This window comes from Morchella sextelata (genome assembly GCF_020137385.1).
Source record: "Morchella sextelata strain SCLS chromosome Unknown scls_3, whole genome shotgun sequence".
NCBI classification, from domain to species: Eukaryota; Fungi; Ascomycota; class Pezizomycetes; order Pezizales; family Morchellaceae; genus Morchella; species Morchella sextelata.
Window position 1 is genome coordinate 2,632,943 of NW_025408618.1, and position 27,929 is coordinate 2,660,871.

General features: G+C 50.4%; 9 protein-coding genes across 9 annotated transcripts; 3 read left to right on the forward strand and 6 right to left on the reverse strand.

Moving 5' to 3' along the window:
- Positions 1-357: 357 nt before the first annotated feature.
- On the reverse strand, positions 358-1,881 carry H6S33_009498 (uncharacterized protein; the record flags this gene model as incomplete). Its single annotated transcript, XM_044840900.1, has 2 exons — positions 358-1,341; positions 1,642-1,881. The coding sequence occupies 2 exons, from the start codon at positions 1,879-1,881 to the stop codon at positions 358-360; spliced, it is 1,224 nt and encodes a 407-aa protein (XP_044698313.1).
- A 424-nt stretch (positions 1,882-2,305) lies between these two features.
- H6S33_009499 (uncharacterized protein) lies at positions 2,306-4,314 on the reverse strand (the record flags this gene model as incomplete). Its single annotated transcript, XM_044840901.1, has 4 exons — positions 2,306-2,371; positions 2,479-3,015; positions 3,090-3,758; positions 3,898-4,314. 4 exons carry the CDS (start codon positions 4,312-4,314, stop codon positions 2,306-2,308), a joined length of 1,689 nt encoding a protein of 562 aa, XP_044698314.1.
- Positions 4,315-4,561: 247 nt separating this feature from the next.
- On the reverse strand, positions 4,562-4,873 carry H6S33_009500 (uncharacterized protein; the record flags this gene model as incomplete). Its single annotated transcript, XM_044840902.1, has 1 exon — positions 4,562-4,873. The coding sequence occupies one exon, from the start codon at positions 4,871-4,873 to the stop codon at positions 4,562-4,564; it is 312 nt and encodes a 103-aa protein (XP_044698315.1).
- A 692-nt stretch (positions 4,874-5,565) lies between these two features.
- On the reverse strand, positions 5,566-6,106 carry H6S33_009501 (uncharacterized protein; the record flags this gene model as incomplete). Its single annotated transcript, XM_044840903.1, has 2 exons — positions 5,566-5,789; positions 5,896-6,106. 2 exons carry the CDS (start codon positions 6,104-6,106, stop codon positions 5,566-5,568), a joined length of 435 nt encoding a protein of 144 aa, XP_044698316.1.
- Positions 6,107-12,940: 6,834 nt separating this feature from the next.
- Positions 12,941-13,267, forward strand: H6S33_009502 (uncharacterized protein; the record flags this gene model as incomplete). Its single annotated transcript, XM_044840904.1, has 1 exon — positions 12,941-13,267. The coding sequence occupies one exon, from the start codon at positions 12,941-12,943 to the stop codon at positions 13,265-13,267; it is 327 nt and encodes a 108-aa protein (XP_044698317.1).
- Positions 13,268-15,240: 1,973 nt separating this feature from the next.
- H6S33_009503 (uncharacterized protein) lies at positions 15,241-16,293 on the reverse strand (the record flags this gene model as incomplete). The annotated part of the gene is made up of 3 exons (XM_044840905.1): positions 15,241-15,402; positions 15,482-15,897; positions 15,960-16,293. The coding sequence occupies 3 exons, from the start codon at positions 16,291-16,293 to the stop codon at positions 15,241-15,243; spliced, it is 912 nt and encodes a 303-aa protein (XP_044698318.1).
- Positions 16,294-16,672: 379 nt separating this feature from the next.
- Positions 16,673-19,356, reverse strand: H6S33_009504 (uncharacterized protein; the record flags this gene model as incomplete). The annotated part of the gene is made up of 4 exons (XM_044840906.1): positions 16,673-17,675; positions 17,733-18,513; positions 18,566-19,136; positions 19,309-19,356. The coding sequence occupies 4 exons, from the start codon at positions 19,354-19,356 to the stop codon at positions 16,673-16,675; spliced, it is 2,403 nt and encodes an 800-aa protein (XP_044698319.1).
- Positions 19,357-20,082: 726 nt separating this feature from the next.
- On the forward strand, positions 20,083-23,744 carry H6S33_009505 (uncharacterized protein; the record flags this gene model as incomplete). Its single annotated transcript, XM_044840907.1, has 6 exons — positions 20,083-20,166; positions 20,225-20,372; positions 20,453-20,789; positions 20,888-21,208; positions 21,272-23,485; positions 23,555-23,744. 6 exons carry the CDS (start codon positions 20,083-20,085, stop codon positions 23,742-23,744), a joined length of 3,294 nt encoding a protein of 1,097 aa, XP_044698320.1.
- Positions 23,745-25,364: 1,620 nt separating this feature from the next.
- H6S33_009506 (uncharacterized protein) lies at positions 25,365-27,210 on the forward strand (the record flags this gene model as incomplete). Its single annotated transcript, XM_044840909.1, has 3 exons — positions 25,365-25,444; positions 25,511-26,327; positions 26,401-27,210. The coding sequence occupies 3 exons, from the start codon at positions 25,365-25,367 to the stop codon at positions 27,208-27,210; spliced, it is 1,707 nt and encodes a 568-aa protein (XP_044698321.1).
- Between the last annotated feature and the right edge of the window lie 719 nt (positions 27,211-27,929).

A 27,929-nucleotide genomic window follows, 5' to 3' on the forward strand; every position in this document is an offset into this window, starting at 1 on the left:
AACGTGTTTTTAACCTAGCCACAACAGGGATACACTTTTGGGCGGTTAGGTATTCGGTTTTGATCTGAGTCGTCGTACCGGACAACCCCCACGCCCGGATTAACCTCGGAATACGAGCCTCTTTTCCCACTATCGTGGCTTCTCACGATAGTAGGTATTATAGATAGGTATCTGTTTCTTAGTTATCCAATGGATTCCTATTCAAATCTTCGCCCGACTACTTTTCATGATAAGAATGCCTATGGAGGTGGGTTTGGTAACTATCACAACCACAAAAACTCAACCAGCATTCCCTTCTGTCGTGATATAAACTGATATGATATCTATTTCATGCTACCTACTCTGCATGTAGAGTAGTTATTTCTTCACCGCCACCCAAAACTGCGCCGAATAGGCGTTGCGACTAAGGCTGTCTTGATCCCAACCGTACCCCGCAAACGCACCCCTCACCTTGCCCCTCCAAGCTTCCACATCTGCAAAGGAGTCCGTCCCCCACCTCTCCTCTGTCGGTACTAATTCAAACCCTATGTTCTCCGCAATTGCCAAGACTTCGTCAAGTGACGGCTCTAACCACGGGCTCGTCCCGTACAGTAGCGGTCCGAGGTTGATCCACACTCCCCCGGGTTTCAAAGCGGCGTGTATCTTGTCTAGGTAATCAACAATGTTACGCGCCGTATCGATGAAAAACAGTGTCACGACAACGTCATAACTACTGGCCTCTGCGTAAAACGCAGTCGTGAAATCACCGTCGATCAGGCAGAGTTTCTCGAGTGCCAAAGCCGACAGCTCCGTGTCCGGGAATGAGACACCGCGAAGCAGCGAGGTGGTTGTACGCTGGTGTGACCACCAGTTAATGAATGGGTACAGCTTGAAGGACTCCCTTTGTGTTGTGTTGGGGAGGGAAAGTATCCAAAGTTGTGCTAGGTTCTGATAAAAGCTGTATTCATTCGCAACAGTTTGGAACCCCATGGCAGCAATCTCGTACGATAACCTCCCCAACCCCGCGCCAGGAACAAGGACTTTCTTTTGCCCTCGTCCTACATGGTCAGGATAGAGTGATTCCAGGGTAGTGAGGATTTGCGGGAAGGTCGTATCTCTCTCATGGCTTCCCGCGGCGGACCAGTCGCGGATAAAGTGCTTTAAAGACTGTATCACTGAACTGTGGTCCGCCACAGACCTGGTGTCGTTCTTGTGCGCAGATCTGAAGGACAAGAGCTCGGTAAATGTCAGATCGTAGTATGAAAGCCCATGATCGACGATTTTCTGCACCAGGTTGTCGTTCTCGCGAATGAGAGCGGATGTCTTTTCCAGCTTCTCGCCGTAGGGAACTGTAGACATAAGCTGATGGGATCAACGATACGCATATTAGCCCAGGAACACAAAAAAAGATAAAATAGGATTTTCAGAAAATAATCTCGATAGTGTCTTTCCACAATCTCGGTTTCTCCCTAGTACGTCATGTCTGACTTTGCGCTCCGGGTTAATTGATGTAGACTTGAAAGACAGAACCAGCCATGATCTACATTTGATGTAAATCTGACAGGCGAGAAGTGCGGTTAAACAACACGATGGGCTCCAAAACCCACTATGAAGATGACGATATGGAAACGAAAAATTGGTGGAAAAAAAGCTACAACAAACCTCCTTCTGTCTAACAGTCAACTTGTTCCACCCATCTCTCTTCCTTCGAACGGCTTCTTCCATCTTCTCCCTGTACTCTAGGAACCCCACAAGTGCACTTAGTACCCTCCGCCTGGGGTGACTTGTATCGCGCTCCCAGCCCTTGGTCTTTGTCAATTGCCTCAATATCCGCTGTCGAGCTCTTTGTCGGCTCGATCCGTCTGAAAACTTGATTGTCTGTGGCTTATGGGCTGAAGACATATTGAATAGTCCGGGCTGGTAGCTAGAGCTCATTGGGTTTGAGGAAGCTCGTTGACCTGAGATCTTTTGTAGCCACGAGAACACGAATGGGTACTGTACAGCTGCTAGAATAACAAAGATAGTGAGAAGAAGTATTGTGCTGGTTCTATTACCTTGACCATTGGTATTGCGAGCCATGGCCTGGTAAAGCTCTGAGGACAAATGATTGAACATTTACTGTGACGTTGGAGTTGTATTCAGTTACTACATGTGGCTACTAAGTGCCGAGAACAACATCGTACCCGCAAAGGTGTTTTGCCAAGGCCCCCAGCAACCCCACCCCTGGAAATGTTTGTTTTCGGCAATTCCCGCACCTAACTAGATCTTTTTGGTATTTTACACATGCGACACTAATCTACGATCACCGCCCAGATGTATTAAATACCTACTTGCGCACTTGGTAAAACTCTGGCGCATACTCCAGCAACCAGTCTTTTTGTACAGACGTAACCTAAAATCGCGATGAAATCGGATGGTTAGTGCATGTTGAAATAAAACATACCTCGCTTGCAGAATTGGGTGGTAGTGGGGGGAAGTGATATTGGAAGCTTGCCATACATCTCTGATAAAAGTCTTATTTCCAGTTTCCACAACTTCATGGAATATCACCCAATCTGCCTTCCGATTAAACATGACGCTACTAGGATGCGCCCAGAGCACCGTATCACCACTGATATTTCTAAAGCTCCCATCTGGCTGCATTCTAGCGGCGTGGGCGAAATAACCTGTAGTGAGACATCTCCTGATACTTTCACCAGTAGCCGTTTGTGACCGGGATTTTTCCCTCTCCACGTCCACAGTGAATCTTTCCAAGTATTTTTTCAGCTGTGCGCGTACCGATACGGCCCTAGATAGTGACTTGAAATTCAGGTAATGATCTCTGCACCACGATGATTTCTGGCCACCTTTAGTTGTAAATGCTTGGTAGACGTTCAGTAAAGTCAGGTGATCTCCCTCTTCAACCGCAAAGCGTCGCTTGGCCGATTCAGCGGGCTTCTTTTCGCCTTCATGGCTGATAAAGACGTTTTGAACGCTCGTCATTGCAGCAATACTAAGAATCTGCTCAGTGCACCCAAATTCCACAGAATTGAGTAGCTATTTCTGGGGTTAGTACCTGCTACCTTTCGTGCCCTCCAGGATTAGGTAAGACTTGAGAAAATTCAGCTCACAATCTTTGCTGTCATGGGCTCCAACGGCATTTCTGCCATCCTCAGACCCAGTGGTTTCGTAAGTCTTGCATATTCATCCAAGGCCCCAAGACTGTACAACAGCTCCAAGCCCCTCACCATTAACTCACTCGGTGGTGGCGTGATAAAAGCAAAACGAGCAACGTTATCAATCCCAAGTGCCTTTAGCTGCAAAATTACTGGGGCTAGATTGCTCCTCTGGATCTCTGGTACGCCCATATCAGCCATCTCCTCTTGAAACGCACTCTCAGTGTATAATCTAAAACACTTTCCCGCCCTTGTCCTTCCTGCTCTTCCCGCCCGCTGTGTAGCAGAGGCCTTTGAGATCGGAACTGCAGTTAATGACTCGATCCCCGTATGCGGGTTAAAAGCTCGCAGCTTGACAAACCCGCAATCAATAACAAAGCAAATTTTTTCGATTGTGACTGATGCTTCCGCAATGTTGGTAGATACTATCACCTTACGGTGGTTTTCAGGTGCAGGCTCAAAAACGGCAAGTTGGGCGTCCTGCGGTAGACCTGCATATAAGGGCAGGGGTAAGAGCTGTGGGGCCCGGGGGTGGAGATCTTGGGAACGCGAATGGATCGCAGAAACAGTATTTTCGATCTCATCCCGGCCTGTGAGAAAGAGTAGGATGTCGCCCTCGCCTTCCTGCATGTCTCAGATATATCAGAAATCATTGATTAAAGGAAGAGCCGATTCTTTCCCCATTCCAGAACTGCAGCGATTGAAGATTTGGAAAAATTGGAGGGAAAAAATATTCCAAACGAATCGTAGTAACAAAACTTACCTTGAGATGTATATCAAAAACTGTTTGCACAGCCTTTTCTACGTAATTTTCCGTAGGCTCCTCTAAATAGAGTACATCCACCGGATAGCATCTTCCCTCCAGCGAGATGATTTTTGCCAATTCCTTCTTGTCTACCTCTTTCCCTTTGCCCTTGCCCTTGTCGGGCGTCTCGTCGCCCTCGAAAAATCTGACAAATTCCTCCGCCTGGAGAGTAGCGGAACTAATCACAATCCTTAGCTCTTCTCGCTTCCTCCTAATTTTTTTTAATATCCCAAGCAATATATCTGTGCTTAAGCTGCGCTCATGCGCCTCGTCGATCATGACAACAGAATACCTGGATAGCAAAGGATCCACCAGCGCTTCTCGGAGCAGCATTCCATCCGTCATGTATTTTATCCGTGTGCGCGGGGATGTCATGTCTTCAAAACGTATGGAGTAACCCACCTAAAAGTAATATTATTTCGCGGAAACCCCGCAAAAACCGTCAGCCCAGTAAAATAACACATGTCGCTATTGATAGCTATAGCTATGTAGCCAAGGACAAGAAAAAAAAAAGCCAAAATAAAAAAAAAAAAAGTTATATTCGAGCAGCACATGCTGCCCCAACAATAATGGGATTTATTATTATCCGTAACTGAGGTAAGGTATAATAATGGACAGGGGCTCACAAAACCTCTTCACCCAGCCTCACACCCATTTCTTCGGCCACCCTTGTTGCGACTGTGGTGGCTGCAACCCTCCTGGGCTGCGTACACGCGATAATCTTGTCATCTCGTGCCCATCCCGCTTCGTTTAGATATTGGGGTAGCTGTGTGGTTTTTCCTGACCCGGTTTGGCCTACTACGATGGTCACTGGATGGTTTTCGATGAGGTACAGAAGAGCATTTCGGTGTCGAGATATGGGGAGAACTGTTGAAGGACGGTAGAGACTAGGAAGGTATTCCTCGGTTTCGGTGGAACGGTCAGCGGAGGCCATTTTTTGACGTAGATATTGGTGGAGTGATGGGAAGAATGGCAAGAAGGTCAGATTTCAATAGTTATGAGCTGGTGACGTGACTGTATATGTATAAGTAATTGTTGTCGACGTTGACTGCAACGTTGTCACGGCATTGAGCCGCATTTACATGCAGACGCACGGACCATGGAAGCCGTTAACTAAGACCCTGTGCTAGCAGCACACACTTGGCAAGGTACAGAAGCAATTATTACCAAGAAAAAAGTTGTTTTTTTTCCACCAGAGAATTCCTCCCCCATGTAAATTCCAGAGACTTAAGTACCTAAATGTGTAGTTTCATCATTATGACGATGAGGATATAGAAACTCGCAGCTACAACAATTGTGTTCCGTGAAACTCCACATGGCCCAGGAGAAGAAGTAATGAAGAAAAATAACCCAGATGCTAACTGTAGACCCAAACAGCCAGCTTTTTTTTTCTTTCCATTGTTCTCCGGAAACAAATGAAACAAAAAAGACTAAAAAATAATATAGAGACTAGAAGAATTGAAGAGGAACTGCAAGCAATATCCATAAAACTTTACGCCTCTCGAGAAGAAAAAGAAGAATAAGAAGAAATCACAAGTTAAAAAATAAACACCTCAGGCCGAACCCTGTTTTTCCTCTCTATGTTGAAGACCCAAAACCCAATCTACAAGCCGATGAACCAGTCATTTACGCCTTCTTCTTTGTCTTGGGCATCTTCTCGTAGGCATTTGGGCTTGGTCCTCTCTTGCTGGGCTTTCCCTTGCCCTTTGAGCGGGAATTCCTCATCGAACCGTGTCCACAGTCTTTTCCGTGTCGGTGATCGCTAGCGTCGCTGTCATCGTCGGATGAGGAATCGCTATCATCGCTTGAGGACTCATCGTAGGCTCTTGGGCGATGGTAGATGCAGCATACTATTGGAGAGGAAAATCACATGTTAATTGATGTTCACTTACTAAGGTTTGAAGTCTGGCAACTAGTAGTCAAACGACCACGAATCGAGGGAATTTAGTAACAAACCTTTAGACTTCTTTCTTCCTAATCCTTCGTTGTCAATGACATCGGCGCCCCATCTAACACGGCGATCTTCGACAGGACCTCCTCTGAGTCTGAGGGTTCCATCAGGGACACGAACGGGCCTGGGGATGGAAGGCTGTGCATTCGTTTGTGTTTGTGATGCGGAGGGGATGATAGCTCCCGACTCGCGGCGTTCAGTAGGAGGAAGAAGCATATTTGGTATGGGGTTGATGTATTGTAGTCTTGAAGTGGACTGGTTGATGCTCAGATCGCGAGGATGAGAAGGAATCGAAAGAGGGCGGTGAGGTGATGTTAAAACAAAAGATTCAGGGCTAAGGTCGGCGGGCAGGCAGCGGAAGATAAGCAAGAGGACTGGATGGCTGACTGTTGGGGGGAGGTAGAAGGTAGAAAGCGAGGGGGGGCGCGAGCACAAGATAAGGACAAAAAAATCTGACTACGGATGCTAAATCCTGAGTGTTCTCTGAGTGGTGCAAATGAGTGAGTAAATGTTACTATGCCTGGTACGTGTTACTCTATTGAAAGCGCGGACTCGGGATACTGAAGAGCAAGAGGCCAAGACAGTGTCCACAGGGCAGACAGGGGGGTATTCGAGTGGGTAGAGTAGTGGAATAGGGTGGAGGGCTCGAAAAATGACTGAGTGGATAGAAGGGAATGGGGGTGGAGAGATTCGGGGGCGGTCGGACGTGGGTGGGTAGGCGTGGGTGTGCCTGTCACTCGATCATCTCCGTGTTAGTGCGGCGAGAGGTCTACTAAACCTAACCTTTACCAGTGGGTGGTCTCTTTAATCAGATTAGATCCTTTGGCACATCCACAGTGATACTCCAACCACCACATACACAGCCCATAAGCTCAACCACCCCCATGGCCCCAACTCAACCCATCCTCTAAGCTCTTCACACCCACTCAACCTCTGCTGCCCACAATTCTATCCCTCCAAATAGATTGCAGCAGAACAGGCCCACAGCAACCCACCACCATCTCCTGCAACTCCCTCCTGCGCTGCATTTAAAAAAATGCTTCACACCATCTCTCTCCCCCTCCACCACCCCCCTCCACGCACCCCCCTCAAAGATACCTATATAGAATAGAAACAGAGGTACGGACCTGCAATCCCTGTAAAGCCCATCCCTTCAGGTCCCTGCTCGGACAATGACGTGACACTGCATCCAAGCCTCGTAGTCCACCCCGCAGGTCTCCTCTGGCAGGCCTGCAGCACACCCATCCAAACAAAAGACTGCATTCTCTTGCATTGCCTGCCTGCCCAATTCGATGCAGATTACCCGCCACCCAGTTTCGTGCACCTCTGGCCTGCAGCCTTCGATTCCGACTGAATTCTCCGATTTAAAGAATCCTGTTGACCTCCCCCGCTCGTGTCCAAGGAGCTGGAACGGACTGACAATTGTAGCAGCGACAGCAGCATCTCTCACTGCTGCTGCTGCACGGAGCAGCGGAAACTACAATCTTTTTTGGCCGAAAATCTTTCCTTCTTGCTTTGTTATCAGCCGGTCCCAAACCCTTCTTGAGTACTACTGATTGATAGTGAGTGTTGCTGCTTCCGCCCAACGAAACCCTTTGACACAGTTGTCCGGACCGGTCCTTCGAGGGGAGCAAGAAGTGAGCTGCTGCCCACGACGACGATCACGAACAAATATTCACGCACAACACATGCAAACGGATCTCCTGCCGCTATCCTCAAACGTGAAGACGCTATCAACATATTGTTTATGCAGTTGGGAAAAAAGTTTGCGCGGAACATGTATCCAATGCACTTATTACTCTCCAACAAATTGTATAAAAGTAATTGGAGCAAAAAACCTATCATGGGCCTCCTAGTTAGCTGTACACCTCTTCGGTACTCAGCTTTACCTTCCGTGACATGTTGTGTCTCCTGCATCAAACAAAACACCAAAGGAAAAGAAATTGTCAAAAGTAATTAATTGACAGCGTGGGAGGTCGAAACGCGCACCGCATCCGCCCCAAAAGCGGAATACGATACGACTAACAAGGCTATCCTTTCATACACTAACCCGTATGTACCTTCTCGGGCATATGCCAAAGTAACAAAACATCAACGATAAGGCAGGGCTCCGAACCAAGCCACCGGAAAAATCAGGGCCCTTTCTTTTCTTAAACATGGCCTTTCCGTTCCGCTGCACAGCGGCGCGTTCCCATCCCAAACCAGAATTAGTAGGGAAGAGTTAAAAAAAAAAAAAAGGTTGTTTAGTTACCGGTAAACAATCTAACAACTGAAAGGCGACTCCCGGTGCGTGTCAAGTGGAAGGTAGATCTCTTATCTCAATTGAGGTAGCTAAGCTGTTACCGGGATCCAAAGCCGCACCTTTTGAGACCTTATAATGAGACTCCCGTACCTATGAAGCTTGTAGACATCGAAGGAATTGGCCATATCTGGTTCTTTGATCAATTATTACCGGGAGAGGCTGCCTAATCTCTTTGCTTGCTTTTTTGTCGTTTCCCTACTCTAAACATTCTTACCCCTTAGGCCTTAAATGATTACTTCTCGAACAAAAAGAAAAACCGAGAGGGTTTCCTAATAAATCAACATATTGACGCTCATCCCAGATCCATGATTCGTGCTGTGCTGCCGGTACTAAAGTTAAACCCTTTTACGTATCCAAGCTCATTTGGTGCCGGCACCTTGTGGGCCACCGATCGAAGGGGGGTGTTAGTTGACTGTCTGCTTCGAATCGGACAGATCTAGGTAGAGCCCGGGAAAGGGCAAGTTTGATACTCGACAAAGTGTACCGAGAATACTCTGGATATGGGTGTGGTGGGATGTGTCAGGACATCAGTTGAAGGTCTTCCATTCGCTGCTTTTGGCTTTCAATTGTACCATCAACCCCCTGGCATTGTGGAATTAATTGCACTCTCGGTTATCCCGTGAGGATTAGGTTTTGTAAACGAGTGGTTCTGGTTCTCCGGGGGTGGGGCCAAGAGATAGATACACGAGCTTGAGAAGATAGGCCAGACAGACAGCAGCTCGAGACATAACTAACGTGCGCCTTATGCAGAGCACACTCGCAGCTTGCTCAGCAGTGTGAAATGTGTGACTTTTTTCTAAATTAGACCTGTCAGAGCTCAGAAAAGCAGCAGAGCCAGAGATAGAACAAAAAAAAGCACAGACAGTAGGTAGCAACTGTGCAAGGCGGTGCGGTCTGCATTGGACCTTAGCTGTGCTGCTGCTATGTAGGTAGGAGCTCCCTGAGCTGTCTCTGATATGTAGCTAGCTACCACGAACAGAGTTTCTGCTTTGATGCCGCCATGGAGCTGCTGTCTGTCGCCTCATGATATGCAGCCAAAACAAAGGATGCCGTAGCCGCGGAGAGAGCAGAGTTGTCGTCGTTCCAATGGCGAACCCCAGTCAGCTCGCTACTCTACCTCCTGTATGTAGGAACATACATGCCGGTACAGCACTCTTTTTCTTTTCCCACGACCCCACGTTTCTACCGGCTTTTTAAAAGGTGTTTCTGGCCTTACATATAGTTAGTTTTTCCTGTTTTGTGAAAATAGTAGTAGAATTTAAAACTCTACTACAAGTACTTGCAGAATTTACAGGTAGTGAGGAAGTAGCTATCTATTTTATACTCGCCACAAATGCTCATGCCCCACCTATTATTTCCACCTCCGTTCCACTCTCACACCCGTACGAGCCTGTACTTGCTTCTTTCAACCAACCATTTGTTATCTTCAGCCCTTTTTGAAATATTTGGGATTTCTTGATACCTTTGCTTACATACTGCCATTTCATGGAAACCTTTTATCTTTCTCTCTACTCATGTACTGTACTGTACGGTACATACATTACAGCGCAGACAGTCGGCAGCAGTAGCCAACGAAACGCAACCTCTTGATGATAAACTAGTTTGTCCCTAGCTATTGTAGAGCTCCGATCCGATCAAAGTCGCCTTGTTCGCCGGTGAGAATTTACCTACCGTAACGGGCTTGATTGAGACATGCCTATCCGAATTACCTTCTCGTTTACCTCTTGAACGTATGGCGCAGCGCTAGGACTTGCTTACCACAAATCAACAGTACTCTACTTTCTGTACTGTATCTCATATCTGTCCCTGTGGATCTTGTGATTCTTCTTTGAGCTTTTCATTTCGTTGGGAGATGCAATGCGATGTTGACTGTTCGCGGAGTTTCTTCCGGCCTTACTCTTGAACTGATTCCATTTCTCCCGGTAGCTCATGTTTGTTGTTCTTTGTAACTGTAAGAATATCTGTATCTAGATATCAAAGCTGAGATGTTTTTGTCATGTCGTTGGACTACGGAGCAAGGAAATTGGGCATTACGCCAGTGTCTCGGAGGCCTTCCTTGGAGAAGGAAGTCATGATAACGCACACATCCTTAATTTGGGCTCATTCTTGGCTATTTCTCTCTCCAGCACGGTACATTACTCCGTGATCTTGTGCTCCCCGGAACACCTAGATATATATATATGATTGCGGAAGAGTGTTCGGATCGTAGCAATTGTTAAGAATCGGATCCTTACGGGGTTTTTGAAATTTCATAACCAGGTTTATGATTGGCAATGAGCTGCCTTCTTAGTAGCTAACAACGTTAATTCCGACCTCAAGATACCAACCAGCTGGTCAGGCTGTGGGTATCTACTTTGCACTTTGTGAGTGATTTGGCCTCCTCGTATTAGCTCTATGTTGTAGTAGTACCGGATGAATAAAGTTCCCTTTACACAGCAGAAGCCCAAGGGTGTGAATACCATACTGTGCCGGTGCCCAATTATAGTAATTAATTGATACCAATTAAGATGGCTTATGGTAAACGTGGCTAGTCACGTGAATTGTAATTGTTAATATTTACCGACGTTGTGGTTATCTATCTGCGGCCGAGTACCTTATCCACCTAGCTGGCGAAGCAGTGGTGGGGTGTCAATAAGAATAAACCCATCATGACTCCCAACAGCAGCACATGCCAGTATACCTATGTTAATCAGAGAGAGGTCCTGAAAAGGGTGCGTGCCTGAGCAATTGCGGTGCAGGTGGTTCGGTCCCAAACGGGTGACGTATGTTGCCAGCAACATTTGAATGCTTATCCATATTTTGGTGACACCCTCCACTCTCTCTCACTCTCACCTCACCTCACACACACACGAACCAGTACATACTGCAGCCCAACAACATTGACGTCCTGTCTCATTTCTCTCCTCTGCTGCTGCACCGTGGAGAGCCATTTGTTTCCTCCATATCGGCGATGGGATTTCCTTGTTTTCCTTAGAGCAGTGTCTCAATCTATCGTCGGAAAACCCCAGAAGCCATTATTATCGCGAGTTGGTGCGGACCTATCTTTAAAGCAGCACTTTTGGCTTTTGGCGTGTGTTGTTGTTGACGTTGACACCCGGCGTGCGATCTCGATCTGTTTTTGAGGCTATAATCGGTCGAGTGATGGATGATGACTCGGCCTCCTGCACCGCTCCCTTCGATGAGACACAGTCCCCGGGATGCATCACCTTTGGCTCTTGGTTAACCTTCTCGAGACGGAAGCCCCGAGAAAGCCACTCGGGGCCTCGACGATCGGGAGTGTTGGGTCATTGTTAGCTGTGTGACGTGACGTTGGCCCAGCATGGCATGCGGCTCGCAGAGATCCGATCCCGGGAATAACACGACCACCCCGGTACCAGTCAGGGCAAGTTGGGTTCGAGAACGGGCTAGCTAGCGACTGCAGCTCTCCGGTGGGACGAGCCGATGTTATGAGCCGAGGATGATTTCGGGAGTTCTCTATCGAGCTGTGGTCCCGGGCGTTCTGGAAATGTTCTAGCGGCTGATAATGGGCTGGGACTCGACCCTTAGGGCTGAAGATAGGGGTCAGCTCCTGTATGTGATCATTGGTACCCCTTAGAAAGTACTAGAAGGGCTGAAATACTCTCTGCATCTGATAAGATTAGACATTATCCACAAAGTCTACAATCTTATCGGATCTCTAGGGCGTGGCTATCTCGGTATTGCTGATAGGGCAATCTATATAATAATCTACACGTACCTACCTCATGTGATGAGCAGTGACACTTTAGCAATATGTCCTCATTGGACTGCATGTACAGAAGATCCATGGATTTGGCCTAAAGTCTGTCGGTCTCCTGACCATCACCTGCTGCACGCGGAAGATGGGGGCGGATCTGGTTTGGAGTGCACTGGCTACTCATCTGTCGAGCTGTAAGATGAATACATGCGCAGTAGTTGCACAAGTGCGCTATTAGCTCGCTTGTATTACCAAACTTGAAAGCTGGTTGCACACAGAATGCCCTGAGGCTCTGTTGTTTTTCATGGGCTGGTGAGATCTAGAGAGTGGACTTGAAAAGAGAGAAAGTCGAATAGTAATGAACAAAACAACAAGAAGTATAATGATATTCTCCGCAATTCCATAACTATGAGCTGAGTTATATGTACGTACTATGAGCATCTATTGTTTCCCATAAGTCATACTACTTACCTCGGACATATTATTAAATTTGGAACTAAATTTACTTTAGAAGAATATTTCAAGAAAACCAATAATTATAACTCTCCTTTGATACGCAGAACTGTCCCCGGTTTTGAAAACTTGGATAAAAGTCAACTACTAGCACCACGATATCTATATTTAGTCAGAAACCAGACAAACCGGTGAGGAGACGGTTTGTTTCCTCCCCATAAGATCAATGCCAAGAATAGCACGCGTTACAGTACAATCCAAGAGAAACAAGGTTTCTCTTTCCAAGGATGAAACAATTAGTACTACGATGTGGGGCCTAGTCCTATATGATAACTTTCTATCCCCCTCCCCCCTGTATTCTCTTCACAACCCATCACTCGCCGTCACCAAACACTATTTTTTTCAAGCCCATAGAATGGCTTGAAAGACTCCATTTAAGATTTTATATGCACAAGACACCTATATATACCGCTCGAGTTGTACCAGCTCAAACTCCATCTTCACCATCCAACTACCACTTCAACAACACAATCCCGGCTTTAACACCAAAACTACTCAATAACCAAATTACTCAAAAACGATGTCTACCCCACAAAACAACTCCAAGCTGAACCCCCTCAGCAAGCCCTTCGTCCCCTCGCCAACACCCCCGACCACCCCCGCCACCCCCGTCGTTCAGCCCCGCACCAATTTCCAGAATAAAAAGGATGCCAAACAATCGGTCCTGCCGCGTCTCCTCAGTGACCGCGAGTACCGCGAGCTGCTGGAACAGGAGGAGACTGAGTTGGAAGAGCGGAAGGTCAGGGATGCTAATGCGGTTACTATGAAGTACGCAGCTGCGGTGGAGAGATGGGCCGCGTTTGACGACGAGGAGGATTTCATGCCGCAGGGATTGCCGGAGAAATAGGTAGGTAGGTAGGAGAGAGTTGTTTTTTTTTTTTTTTTTTTCTGCTGCGTGGGCCCTCTTAGTTTTTTGAACTGAGGGGGTTTATAATTGCATGGCTTTTTTTTGTTTCTAGTAATTGAAGATTTACTAGTATCACTGCATTCTGTCATGTGAGTTCAGTTGGGAAGATGCTCGGAATTAAATCATTAAATCGTTAAATCTCGTTATGACTAGTGCGATGGAACGTGAATTTGAAAAATTGATGTGTGAAACTCCGCGATTTCGTCATGTGCTACCGATTAAACGTGATCGAGTGGGGGAAGACGAATATGTTTTGGATGAAAGGTTTCACCAACTACATGTAGCACCTCTCTAAGCGACTTACATATGTACTTATCTACTAGTACTTCGACCTTGAAAGGCTGAGATTTACCAAAGCCCATCTCGTACGTAGTCAGTATCAAAATACTATAAGCGCCAAAAAGTTAATAGGTTTGTCGGCCTATATCACTCACTGCCTAGATACTTTCCGCCGCTATTACCGCCGCCCAAGCATTTATAATGTCGTAGCTTATACTGATTAATACAATCTAAGAGCTTAAGCCCACATCATCATCAGTCATGGCGTTTGATAATCCAGTTATAACACGCCGCTAGACTGTCAGGCCTAGGCCTTTATTCAAGTTGACATTTTTCGCGAGCGCCCTCCTCCCCCGCTTTCAAACTAAGTCATTCTCACTCCCCCACACGCTCACCGGAGAACAGAAGGGTTCCGGATCAGCCGTGCTTTTTTGCCGCATTTTGTATCCACTTGAACGTGCGAGTGATCGCTCATGAACCTGCACTGGTTCGTGTCGGCGATCGCTGAAACAAAGGCCTCCGGGCTGCATTGACGTATAACTAATTGTCAGGAACTATCCGTGTGGGTCATATTCTAGTGCGGCCCTGATTTCTACGTCTCGGGGTTGACTCGAGCTAATTCAAGCGGCGGGAATGGAGGAGGAAGAGAGGGGTGTCATGAGCGGTACCCACAACGGCGCTATAGAAGATCTTAGATTAGAATATTAGGATTACTATGTCGTTACTGAATGCTATAGCCAAATAACGCTGTAACAATTCGAAGTATATACAAGCACAAGAGGGTGGCCAGTGTGGGGCATGATGTACGTCGTGGTAGATAATCGATTGTGGTTGCAGGGTTAGGTGTCCCCTAGCTCACTTTGCCCCCGCTCCCTTAAATATTACTTCCGGGCCACTGACAATTGTGAGGGCGAGCGTGGTCTAGTGGTAGACGCCTCGTCAACGGAGGACACCGAGTGGGTTGAGTCCCCATGACCATCAGTAGGGCATGGGTACGGGTTCAATCCCGAGGGGTGGGAGTCTATACTGGCGTTGTGTGTAATAAATGGCACTCACCACCCTGAAAAGCACATTCTTCAGCAAGGCTTTTTGTGTTTAAATTTCTTGATCTCTGGCCCGTAACCGCAGCTTGAATGTTAGCTGTAGTAGTTGTTGTAGTGGTAGAAGTAGACACCTAGCCCTATTGCCAAGATTCGACTTATTTACCGGAATTGTGAGCTAGCTTGGTGTAGTAATAATGAGTTACACTCGGAACGGGCAATTCAAGTAAACACCTTGACGGTTTTGAGGCGACGAGTGCTCATCTATGATTCTACCCATTAGAGGGAGATCCCTTCATGCCCGAGTGATCTCCAGCAATGGATTACAGTCAACTACGAAACTCTAGGGTCCTAATATATCCTTATCATAGGGCACATATCCTTATAAATAATATCAATATCCTTATGGCTAGAGAGAGACTACTATACTTTCTGTTTGGCGCTTTGTCAAAAGCAGAAAAACGAAAACACTCGAAATTCTGGGCGAGAAACTGACGTAATTAATGGCCAATTTGCAACCCTCATTTCTAACTAAAAATTGCTACTTATAAGGGGGGGTATCTAAAACGCAAAGACAAAAAGATCTTCACAAGGTCAATGATCGCCCCCACTTTTTTCCTCCTCCAAATACAACCCCCTCTCCAGCACATACTCCTTCACGCCCCTCGTCAACAGCGCCTCCAACACCTCCCCGCTGCCCCCCTTCACCGCCTCCCGAACCCTCGTCGAGCTCACCACCTCCCCCACATCATTCTCCTACCGCCCCGTCCCGTCAGCACTCCCCCCTCCACACCACCCAGAAAAACCAGAAAAACAAGAAAAAAGAGCAACTCACGATAAACTTCACCCTCCCCGCCCACTCCCTCCTCCCCCCCACCCCCTCCAACTTCCCCGCCCTTAGCCCCTCCAACCACCCCTCCTGCTCCGCCCTACTTCCATACCCCTCGCCCTCCCTAAACATACACCACACCACCCCGCGCTCGAAAAACGCCGCCAGCCCATCCAGCCGGTGCCCCGCCTCGGGGTAGTACCGCGGATCGAAGATGCGCACGAGCGTGTCGAAGCCCGTCAGGAAGACAAACTCGCGGGCGCCGGTGTAGTGCGTGCGCAGGGCGTGCGCTTTGTCGAGGAAGCGGGCGTGCTTGGTGAGCGCTACGTCGACGGCTGCTGGCTGTGCGGTGGAGGTGGAGATTTCGGACGAGAGGAGGGTCATCATGGCGAGGCGGTCGTCGAATGGGGCTGGTTTGGGCGCTGTTTTGGGGGCGTTAGCTCAGATAGCTAGCGCTAAGTAGGAGCAAGTGTGAGAGAGAGACCTTTATCGGCATTATTCGTCGCCAGCAACAACAGCAGCCTCTTCTCCGCCGCCGCCGACCCAGCTGTAGTAGCAGTGTCGTTGAACGCACAAAGTGCGATTCTGAAATGCGCCTTCGTCGGCGGATTGAACGACGAGTCGAGGACAAAGAGCTGTTTGGCAGCGGACAGGGGAGAGGCCGTGGTGGAGCGGATGTGCTGGAACGTTGCGGGCGAGGCGGCGAAGGCGCGGAGGGTGGCGCGGAAGCTGGGCAGGAGGGTGGCCATGGCGGGCGCGGTGTCGGGGGGAGCGGTGGGAGCGGTGGGAGCGGTGGGAGCGGTGGAGGCGGAGGTCATGCTGTGGCTTTTTGCGGAGGTGGGCGCCGGTGATGGAGGTAAGACGCGCCGCCTGTGATCGCTTATGGTCACGGTCGAAAGACTTGGCAGTCGGTCGGGCCATCGGGGAATCCCTGCAGCCCGTGGACTGACGGGTCGATGGGAGCCAGCACTTGCTACGGAGTAGGGCCAATGATAGAACGTGCTTGGCGGCAAATCGATCATTGGTGTCTCCACATCCACAACCAGATCAGAAACATGAAGCATGAAACAGCACACACAGACAGTACTTGAGACCAAAGCAAGGCCTTTAAGCCAGAACTTTTGTTTTGTTCTTCCCTTGCAACAACTACATACAAGCCCAAACAGGTATCACTAGCTATATTCGCCCCGGCCCCCTCTACGCCTGGCTCCTCTTCGACAAAAGGTTCAGCGCGCTCCCCGCCAACACGAACCCACACTGGTCCTCGCTCATCGTGTGCTTCACCTTGATACTCAACCTCTCGCCGCTCTTCCTCGTCACATCCAACGAGACATCTCCCTTGCCCCCGTTCTTCAGCATCTCATACAGCCCAACAGTATCCACCTCGTCGCACGACCCAATCCTATCATAATCCGCCTCGTCCGCAAACGTCAGCGGCACAATCCCCTGCTTCTTCAAGTTCGTCTCATGGATCCTCGCAAAGCTCTTCGACAGTATCACCCGCCCGCCCAGGTACCTCGGCTGCAGCGCCGCGTGCTCGCGCGCCGAGCCCTCGCCGTAGTTGCTCTCCGCGACGACCAGCCACGGCTGGCCCTTGGCCTTCCACTTGCGCGCGAGCTCGGGGATGCCGGAGGCCGTGCCGTCGTCGTCGTAGGCGCGGTTGACCTCGCCGGTCTCGGCGTTCTGCGCGCCGATGAGCGTGTTGTTGGAGATGTTCTCGAGGTGCCCCTTGTACTTGAGCCATGCGCCGGCGGCGGAGATGTGGTCGGTGGTGCACTTGCCCTTGACCTTGAAGAGGACCTTGAGGCCCTTGAGGTCGCTGTCGCCGAATGGCTCGAAGGGGTCGAGGAGTGCCAGGCGGTCGGAGGTCGGTGAGACGACGACCTGCGTGGATGGGGAGGGGGCCGAGTTGGAGGGGACGAAGGCGAGGTTTCCGAGTTCGAAGCCCTGCGAGGGGAGTTCGGGGCCGGTGGGGGGCGAGAACTTGAACGGCTTGCCGGAGGGCGTGGGGAGGGTGTCGGTGATGGGGTTGAAGGACATGGAGCCGGAGTAGATCATTGCGGTGACGATCTCGGGCGAGGCGAGGAAGTTCATGGTTTGCGAGTTGCCGTCGTTGCGGGCGCGGAAGTTGCGGTTGTAGGAGGTGAGGATGGCGTTGGTGTCGCCCTTGGAGATGTCGCTGCGCTTCCATTGGCCGATGCTGCATTCGTCCAGGTCAGTGGATGGCACCGAGTGATGAGCTGTGAAGATAACTCACCAAGGTCCGCAGGCGTTTGCCAGAACGGTACCGCCGGCCTTCTCGAACACGTTCAGGGTCTCGTCTCGCTCGAGGGTGGCCCTGATCTGCTCACTTCCGGGGGTAACAAAGAAGCCAACCTTCGGCTTCAGGCCGGCCTCCTCAGCCTGCTTGACCAGGTGCTCGGCGCGCAACATGTCCTGGTACGAAGAGTTTGTGCACGACCCAATGAGCCCAGCCGAGAGTTCAGCGGGCCACTCGTTCTCCTTGACCACGTCCTTGAACTTTGACAGCGGGGTGGACAAGTCCGGGGTGAACGGGCCGTTGATGTGCGGCTCGAGCTCCGAGAGGTTTATCGTGATGATCTCGTCATACTTTGCGTTCTCGTCCGCGCGCAGGAAGTTGTGCGACCTGTTGACCTCCGTGGCGGCCTCGGCGATGGGCGCGCGGCGGGTGGAGTTCAGGTACGAGGTCATGGAGGAGGTGTAGGGGAAGAGGGACGTGGTGGCGCCGACCTCCGCGCCCATGTTGCAGATGGTGGCCATGCCCGTGCAGCTGAGCGTCTCGACGCCCGGCCCGAAGTACTCGATGATGTAGCCGGTGCCGCCGCGGACGGTGAGCTGGCCAGCGAGGTTGAGGATCACGTCCTTGGGCGTGGCCCAGCCGCTGAGCTGGCCCTCGAGGCGCACACCGAGCACCTTGGGCGCCTTGAGCTCCCAGGGTGCGTCGACCAGTGGCTCGACGGCATCGGCACCACCGACACCGATGGCAATGGCTCCGAGTCCTCCTCCGTTAGGAGTGTCTATCATTCTCTGTCAGCCCTCCGCAGAACTAGTATATAGCAGTATACATACGAGAGTCCGTCCCCAGCATCATCAACCCGGGCGCCGCATAGTTCTCCAGCACAATCTGGTGAATGATGCCCGACCCGGGCGCCCAGAACTGGATACCATACTTCTTCGCCGCGCTCTCCAAGAAGTCAAATACCTCCTTGTTGCCCGCGATGCTCTTCGGCAGATCCACGTCCGCGCCCTTCTCGCCCACAATCATGTGGTCGCAGTGGATGCTCGCCGGCACGGCCGTCCTGCCGAGCCCGCACGTCATGAACTGCAGCAGCGCCATCTGCGCGCTCGCGTCCTGCATGGCCACGCGGTCGACCTTGAGCTTGAGGTAGGCGTCGCCGCGGATGCTGCCATTGCGGCCCGCGAGCGATTCTTCGGGGTTGGCGAGATGCGAGTAGACGATCTTCTCGGCGAGGGTGAGGCCGGTGGTGGAGCCCAGCACGCGGCGCACTTCGGCGAGGTTCTTGATGAGCTTGCTGTAGGGGGGCGTGCGGGAGGCGATTTCGGGGTGCACGGAGAAGTTGGTGTTGGGGCTGGCGGGGGTTGCGAGGGTGCGGGTGAGGGGCTGGCGGGTGGGCGTCCACTGTGAAATACGAGGGAGGTTGTTAGCTGGGTGTTTTTGAGCTTTCAGGTGGGAGGAATATATAGGAAGAAGAATGGCTTTGGGAGGGAGAGAGCATTGGGGTAGCAGATATCTAGCAATTGCAATTGAAGCAATTCACAGCTACCAGACGAAATGATAATTATGTATTTACCTTATTGTTCCCTGCGCGAGCCAGTCGCGAAATCCTTGCTGACTGCATTCTGTGTTTCTTGATATTCAGACTCTCTCGATGTGCGGAAGAGATGTCGGGATGCGGGACCTGGGGGGGGGGGGGGAGTTTTACCCCACTACCGCTGCTGCGCGCACTTTATGTACCAGGGGAAGGGCCCGGGCTCGGTAACTAAGTCAGGGCTTAGGGGACGGAGGGGAAAGGAATTCCCACAGCTGCCTGCACACGACCAAAGATTTTCTTTTCGTTGCTTTTCTTTTTTTTTTTTTTTTGTTAGCTCTCTGCCCCACTCGCTATCGTGCTGACTGACCAGGGATGCGCGGCCGCTAATTGGCCTGTCGTAGCGCAGGGTCAGGGTCAGGGTCAGGTCAGGGTCAGGGTCAGGGTCAGGGTCAGGGCTGCTGCCAAGTCTGGGTGGGCCCTTGGTCCCAGTTGGTGCGTCATGGATTCTCGCTCGGTGAAGCTAACAGAGCCCTACATCTACAAACGACGACCACCAACATCGACCACAACCTTCTCCCACAGACACCACAGGACCGTCACGTTCATTCCCCCAATTTTCTCTTCTATCATCCATCACCATCATCAATTGTAGATAACTCCTCTCCTCCTCCTCATCCTCCTCCACTATCAAATAGCTTGCTATAAGCATAGCTTCATCCTTCTCCCCGTCTGCTAATCAATTCATTCCCTCTCTCCCCCCACCATAAAAACCATCACCCCACCCAGCCCCTCCATCCATCCATCCATCTAGGGATGTCGTCCTTCACCCCCCAAGACTCCCGCTTCACGCCCTCCCCCGCAGCCAGCTTCGATACCTATGGCGTCGCTGAAATGATGGCAAGTTCCCCCCCCCTCCCCCTCCCTCCCATCTACACACCCACTAACACCCCCACAGGCGGACCTCGGCATCCACCGCCGCGCCGCCCTCCCCCTCTCCGGCAGCACAGCAATCCTCCCCCCTCCCCCACCAGACATCTCAAAACACAACCCGCGCGTCGCAAAGCTCGCCGAAGACTATCCAGATATACCCAATGCCTGGGCCTGTAAGTTACCCCCCTCCCCCCTCCCCCCTCCCCCCTCCCCCCCTCCCCTAGTAGTATCAGTAAACTAATGTTTCTGCCAGCCCTCTTCGACCCCAAACTCGTCGAAGAGCGCGACGACGGCCTAGGAGAAGGCCAGATGCACCGCAGCGGCCCCAACTACCAGCCCTACAACAACAACCACAACGACGACCACCGCCGCAGCGGCTCGCACCGCCCTGCAGACCCGGGGTCGAAAGGGGGGCGCAACAAGTCGCCGCCGAGCGGCGGGCGGACGCTGCGGAATGCGAGGTCGCTCTTTGAGCTTAGCAAGCTGCCGCCCGATATACCGTTTTTCAGCCGCGGCCCGCTAGACAGTGTTAGGACTGTGAGTGGGGCTGCGGTGCTGCAGAGGAGGGCGGCGTTGAGGGCTAAGATGAGGTTTGTGTTTTTGATCTTTCTCTGTTGATGTGTTTTTTATTGTTTGTACGGCTGGCTGGGCTGTTTTGGTGGGTCTACGAATGCTAAATAACCACTAGTAGCATGCACAGTCTCGAAGGGCCGCCAGGTGATCCCCTAGCACCACTACGGGCGCCTGAGCAAGTGGCAGGAAGGAAAAGATCCCTTCGCTCCAGGGGAGTACATAGTATCGTCAAGCACCATCTTGCTGGAAACGCCTACATTCCCCTACGAGCACAGGTCGCTCAGCAGCGGAGGGCTGCGCCGCCCAATATCCCACCAATCAACGCACCTAAGGGACCAAGTTCTATGCAGATCTTTGCCCTTCCTCCTAAAAAAACATCTACCTTACCACCTCATCTCTCTGCGAGGGCTGTTGTTAGGAATCCGGAGGTTAGCCAGTAAGTTTATTCAAGCTTCTTTTGATTTTTGGAACGTATTTGCTAAGTTATACATGAAACTAGATGGAATACGGGTAAACTTGTAACGAACAGTGTCGATTATGACTATCTGTCAAACCCACCAAAGCCCGCTTCTAGTCTATTCAAAATCCCGACACCGGCAAAGCTCGACCAAGTTCCTCCCTCTGGGAACTTTTTTCTACCAGCAGACCAGGAAACGGCCGACAAAGCTTCTTCCTCTGGAAGCTTTTTTCGATTCTCAGGAGCGGCAAAGGCAGACACCGTCCCTTCCTCCGAAAATAGGTTTCAATTACCAAGCCAGGAAAAGACCAACTTACCAATCGCTTCAGGTGTTTCCACTATACCCGGCGCTCCTAAGAAGAAGAGCCCTGAACTTACTTCTACTCAAATTTACCCTGCTGTTGCACCTGGCTCGGTTCTCTTTCCCCTGGTTCAAAAAGCTTCTGAAACTGCTAAGACTTCTATTTTCCCGGAAACTATCTTTACTTCAGGCGCTGGGCCAATTCCTAGGCCTCAAGCCACCATTGAGCCCGGTTCGCCATTTATCTTCAAGCTTCCGGTTTCTACAACTTCTTCTGTACCTTTAACTGGTCCTGGAGCGCCGTTTGTCTTCAAGTTGGGTGGGACTGCAAGTGATAATAGTGCTGGTGCGGCTCCACATAAGTTATCGTCCGCCAAACCACAGCTTGAGGCCACTAGAACACCTCCCCCTAGGTTTCTGGAATCTAATAGCACTGTCATCAATAATGATTCAGTCAGTAGAGGAGAGGAGGGTAGCCTAGAAGTGCATGCTAATACAAACCCCTACGGCTCGGACAATATCTCTGAAGAAGATGACGCAACAATTGAATCACTACATAACGATATCAGCGCAATTAGGGAATCCGTTAACAATCTCAAGACCGAGGTATCTAGCATTGATAGCTTTGAACAGTCCCTACAGGCCCGTATCGCCACGATGATGTTACTAAAGGAAGAGATTCTCCGGGAAATCGAGACCAAGGAAGTGACAATGTCTCAAATTGAGCGTGAATTGCAGAATATCAAGGCGAAGCGCAATACTCTCAAGCAGGCTGTATCAGCTTTGGCTCTGGGAACTGAAAACGTTGTAGCGGAAGCTGAACGACCAGTGATTGCTAAGGAAAGCGCAGAGGTGGGAAGACCTGACGTTGAAATGGCAGATCTCATAGAGGATATCGCACAAGGTGTAGCGGAAGAGGAGGGCAGCTCGGAAACTAAAAGACCCCAGGAGCAGTCAACATGGGAAGTCTCAGAAGTGCCTTCCAATGAGTCTATCGAGGAGGAACATTCTGGAGTCAAGGAACAACTTGAAGCCACATGTGAGGCTAGGCCGTCTGACGAGGCCCAGAAAGAAGAATCTCTCGTAAAGAATCATGAAAAGGATGAGAAGCATTCAGACCAAGAAACCAAAGAGACCAAATTCCCCAGGGTTAATGAACCGTTGGCCAGGATTAACTTTCAAGCAGCACCTGCAACTCAATCACCCGTTGAGCCCGAAGTTGAGACCGAAGTTGAGACCACTACTGATAAATCAATCGAGTCATATGAGTCTCAGAATAACCATCGTAACGATATATCTATACAGAAAACCACGGAGAACACACCATTGGTAGAGGCAAGATCTCAAGAGCAGAAGTCTGAAACAACCCAGGAATCCGATGCACCTGGAAGCTTTAAAACTCAGCCTGGCATGGACAACGCCGAGAAAAAACGCTTGGCTAGTCTCGAAGCGCACGAGAAAGCGCAGCAGGAACGCGCAGCCGAAATCGAAGCATTCCAGCAAGCTGAAAAAGAGCGGCTGGAGATCAAACGCCTGGTAAAGGAACACCTGGAGCGAGTAAAACATGAAGAGAGCCGCCGAAAGATGGGCAAGCCAAAAATGCCTGGTACAGACGACGGGAGCTCAGATGAAAAGGAAAGCACATCTCCAATTAAGACAAGTAGGGCTGCAATGGATGCGCACAAAGCAGTTTTCAGAAGCGTGGATCAGGGCCGCTATGACTTGTATCAAAGTGGTGAGGCGGGGCATGAGATTGTTGATGAGACACCTCTCCGGAATGCAACGGAGCCCAAGGAGGAGGAAGCTATAGTCGTGAGGGGATCCGGTGTTCTCAACCAGGCTACGAGCCCCAAGAACTCCGTGATCGACTACGCGGCCTCTGAGCATGGGCAATCAAAACCAAGAAGACCACGGTTCCCGTATCACATCTCTCTTGACCTCCGACCGACTTATGAGTAAGTTTCATTCAGCTGCCCCTTTCCTTTTTGGTAATAATATACTAATTCAAATAATCTAAAATATAGAGTTGATCCTCTACGAGTAGAAGTCGGCCTTAATCAATGTCCGGAGGAGGAAATAACTAAGAGATGCATGGAGCTTATGACTCCAGCGGGATATCAGAATCTTATACGCATGCCAAAGCTCAGGATGTTTCTGGACCAATGCAACAAAAGACATGCATCCAGGCTTGCAAGATATCATGCGCCTGGTTGAGAGTGAGTTTAGGGTTGGTCGTAGGGGATGCATTTTTTAGGGGGGCATGGGCATTATTTTGAGCGTTTCCTTTCTTTTTTGTTCAATCCTCGTATTGTCTGTAGTGTAATACCTATTAATATAAATCAGATGATTTCAGAGGATATGGAGGTTCGATTTGCGTTGTGCTGGGGTCTTTGTGGCTTCGGTTCACGGATGGTTCGCGTGTTGTATCATGAACTCTCACTCGATATTGGTGATGGCTAATATGATCCAGAAGACGAAGCAACCTAAGCGTTCTCGTAAGCCATACCCATAATCCAATTGCCTACTCAAGTCAGCTCTAAGCTGTATACCATTAAAATAAAATAAACTCATTAGAGAGTATAATTAATAAAGACAATAGAGAGATAAACCGAGTGATCATCTGTGACTACACAAATTAACAAGTGTTTATCCCACTCCCTGCATTTTGTCCCTGGAGTCTAAAGAATCCATACAGCCCTATATAGCCTCCAAAGTAAGCTCTAGTTTTTTTACTCACGGTTCAAAGTTCAACATTCAAGGACCCCCATTTAGCTTTCGTTGGCGCGCACAGACAGACCGGCAGGGTAACCTTCCATGTGCTTTACCGCCGGATCCCGACATAGATCAACTAAGCCATAGCCAACTGTACCGTACCGCCACTGATATGTAACCCCGAAACCGTAAGTATCATTCCGCAGCCTCAAATCGGTCCGGTCCGTATTGTTTAGAAATATCCATGTAAACTTTGGAATGCGAATCGTATATTCCGCTTCACGAGCTATATCCTTGTACAAGAAGGTGGGCTGTGGGCCACACAGACCGCATCTAAGTACCATTCTTCACTTTCCATAAGCTGACTAAAAAGTGTAGGATTTGAGCAAAGCAGACGCGTGGACTCTACATGTGTACATGCTACGGCATAGATAAAAAATGCTTCCGTCATTATCGTAGGATTCGACTGAGGAGGATAAGGAGGGGTGGTGGTGGCTTGGGTGGGTTGGTTGTTGACGTGATATTCCCTCACTTTCAGCTTTGTCCAGGCTTCAGCCGGCGGTATCCAGCCAGCAAAGGAGCGTAGAAAAGGAAGCAGAGCGAAGAATGAAATAACAGGCTCAGCCACACCAACCGACACAAAGGTAAAGGGAAAATGAAAATAATAATAGCAGATGGTGCGTAGGAGTGGCGGCTGTTACTGGGTCATGCGCGGGTACTGCAGTTACTGCTGCAGTGAGGTACCTGGCGAACGGTGATGAAGGCCGAGATGAGCACAGCCCACCCGTTATTTGATCAGTTTTGGTCGTTTTTGCTTCCACACTGATGCACATGCACGCCGTGGAACCCCTCCGCTCATTCACTTATCCATCCAACCCCACCTCTTCTTACTCGCTGAGGCGCTTCCACCCATCTCTTATTCTCTGGTTTCTCCCTCTTCCCTTCTATTTCTTCACCCCCCCCACAACTTCAAATCACTCTCAAGAAGAAGCTTGACTCTGCATAACATTCCTTCCTTACGCATCTTACAACGTATTCCTGCATTTTACTCTCTATTCGTTTGTTTCCCACTTTTCATAGCGTGAATACCCCGCATCCTCCTCTGTAACGACCATCCAAGTCATGGTAACCCCACCAAACCCTATCGCGTCCCCGAACGCGAACGGCCCAAGTGTTGCTCCCCCAAGCCTACCTATCGGCTGGTATGTGTCTCGCCTACCCTTATCTTAAATTGAGTTTTCCGGGATCTAATGTTTTCTGCCCTCTAGGATCGCTCAATGGGATCCGACAACGCAGCGTTATTACTACGTTCAAACAGCGAACGGAAAAACAACCTGGGAGGTTCCAACTCAGGAAGCTTCCAACACCCCCGGTCCTCCCACTCCATCTCCGTATCCAGCGCCCACAGACAACTATAACCAGCAGAGCCAGCCCTCGCACTCAGGCTATGTAGATCAGCAACAGCAGCAACAGCAGTCAGCTTATAGCCAACCACAGTATAGTCCTCAGCCAGACGGCCAGACTGCTACTCGCGCTGGTGGATTCGGCGGTATCGCCGGTAGTATCGCTCAGGGAATGCTAGGAGGTGGTAAACACTCGAACAGCGGGCACTCAAGTAGCTCTGGCCTCGTCGGTACCCTTGCTCAAGGGATGCTAGGAGGTGGTAAGCATTCCAGCAGCGGCCATTCATCAGGTGGTGGTGGTGGATTGGGAGGATTGGCATCTGGGTTGTTGGGTGGCGGAAAGCAAAGCAGCAGTGGCCATGGTGGCCATGGCAGCAGCGGGAGCAGCAGCAGCTTGTTTGGGCAAGCTGCTGGAATTGCTGGTGGATTGTTGGGTGGGGGGAAAAACAAGCATAACACCCAAGGTTCGCAGGGTGGCTATGGACAGAGTGGACAAGGTGGACATGGCGCGCACAGTGGGCATGGTTCCAGTGGTGGGCATGGTTCCAGTGGCGGGCATGGTTCCAGTGGCGGGCATGGTTCCAGTGGCGGGCATGGTTCCAGTGGTGGAATGCCGGGAGGACTTGGTAGCCTTGGTGGGCTTATTGGTGGCGTGCTAGGGGGTGGAAGCCATGGTCAACCGGTATGTACAGCATTTTCCCGCCTTTGGGACCCATAGAATATGTCGAAATACTAACGATCGATCATGGTGATAGAAACCGGGTCAGCAACAGAGCTATGGTTATGGCACCCACCAGCAACCCCAGCAACCCCAGCAATACGGCTCACACGGCTCTCCATCTCCAAACCCTCCCTATAACGCCAACCCTCCCTATGGGCATCCTCAGCAGTCCTACCCCTCACCCGGCGCTCAAGGGCAGCAGTTTTCTGGTCCCGTTGGACAACAGCACCAATACGGCGGCCCGGCTCCCCAGGGCGGTTACCAAGGTCCTCAGGGCCCTCAGGGTCCACAGGGTCCACATGGTCCTCAAAGCCCTCAAGGTCCCCAGGGCCAGTACGGTGCTCCACCGATTCAGGGCCAATACGGTGCTCCCCCTCAACAAGGTCAATATGGAGCCCCTCCTCAGCAGGGTCAATATGGTGCGCCTCCGCAGCAGGGACAGTATGGCGCTCCACCTCAAGGCCAATACCAGGGCTATAACTCTCCCCCACCATCCGCCTACTCCCCAGCCGGGGGTGCACCAGGCTATCATGCGCCCCCCACTAGTGGTCCAGGCGGGTACCAACCTTCGCCCTCAACCAGCGGTGGTCCCGGCGGCCCAGGTGGCTATCAGCCCCATCCTACAGCCGGCGGCCCCGGTGGCTACCAATCCCAGCCACCAGTTGGTGGTCCTGGTGGTCCCGGCGGTCCTGGCGGTCATGGTGGTCCTGGTGGCTACCAATCTCCTCCACCTTCAGCGGGAGGAGCTCATGGGCCCTCCGGTGGAACTTATCAGGCCACTTCTCCTCCGCCGATGCAGTACCAGGCGGGTGGGCCACCGGCGTATGGAAAACCAAGTCATTAGTGGTTTAATTTAATGTGAGGATTCATTTCTAGTTTGGGCTGGGAATTTTGCGTTTCTTTCAGTTACTTTCCTTTTTTGTGTTCTTTCTTTTACTCCTCCAGGGCCAGTCAAGAATTAGTAGGCGAAAGGCGAATACAATGAATTAGTCGCGACCACTTAGTGTTCTTGGAGTTGGGGAGGCTTTTTAAAGCAATGAAAAGCATTTGTTTGGTATTACTCCAAAGTTATAAGTTTCTTTCTTGATTCCATGTTTCGTATGAGATTAGAGCTACATGTATTTACGCCGAAGGAAATAATTGGTTTAGAACTTACTAAGGATTTCCTTTTCTCCCTGACTTGCTCAAAAAAAGAGTAGGATGAAGAATTTCGGAATTATATTTGACGAATAGTGTGGGCCAATGTCGTGAGGGATTTGATATACTTCCGCTTTGGGCTTGACTCCGTCCCGGCTGCTTGGTGCACAGCATGCGCAGATGTAGAACTGGCACGAGACAATTTCAACTCTCTTGGCTTTGAGTGTTCAGGACCCAAATCTTTCGTACGTGTTCTGAGAGACATGGGTAGGTGGGTCACGTGTCGATGCGATAGTCGAGCGGAATTGACTGTGGAGAGCTTTTGACTTATTGGACCAGCTGCAGGATGTAAAAGCCTCAAAAACACCCAAAGCAAGCTTTATTATTTTAATTTCAAGCATTGATAACGGCATCGTCAAGGTGGGC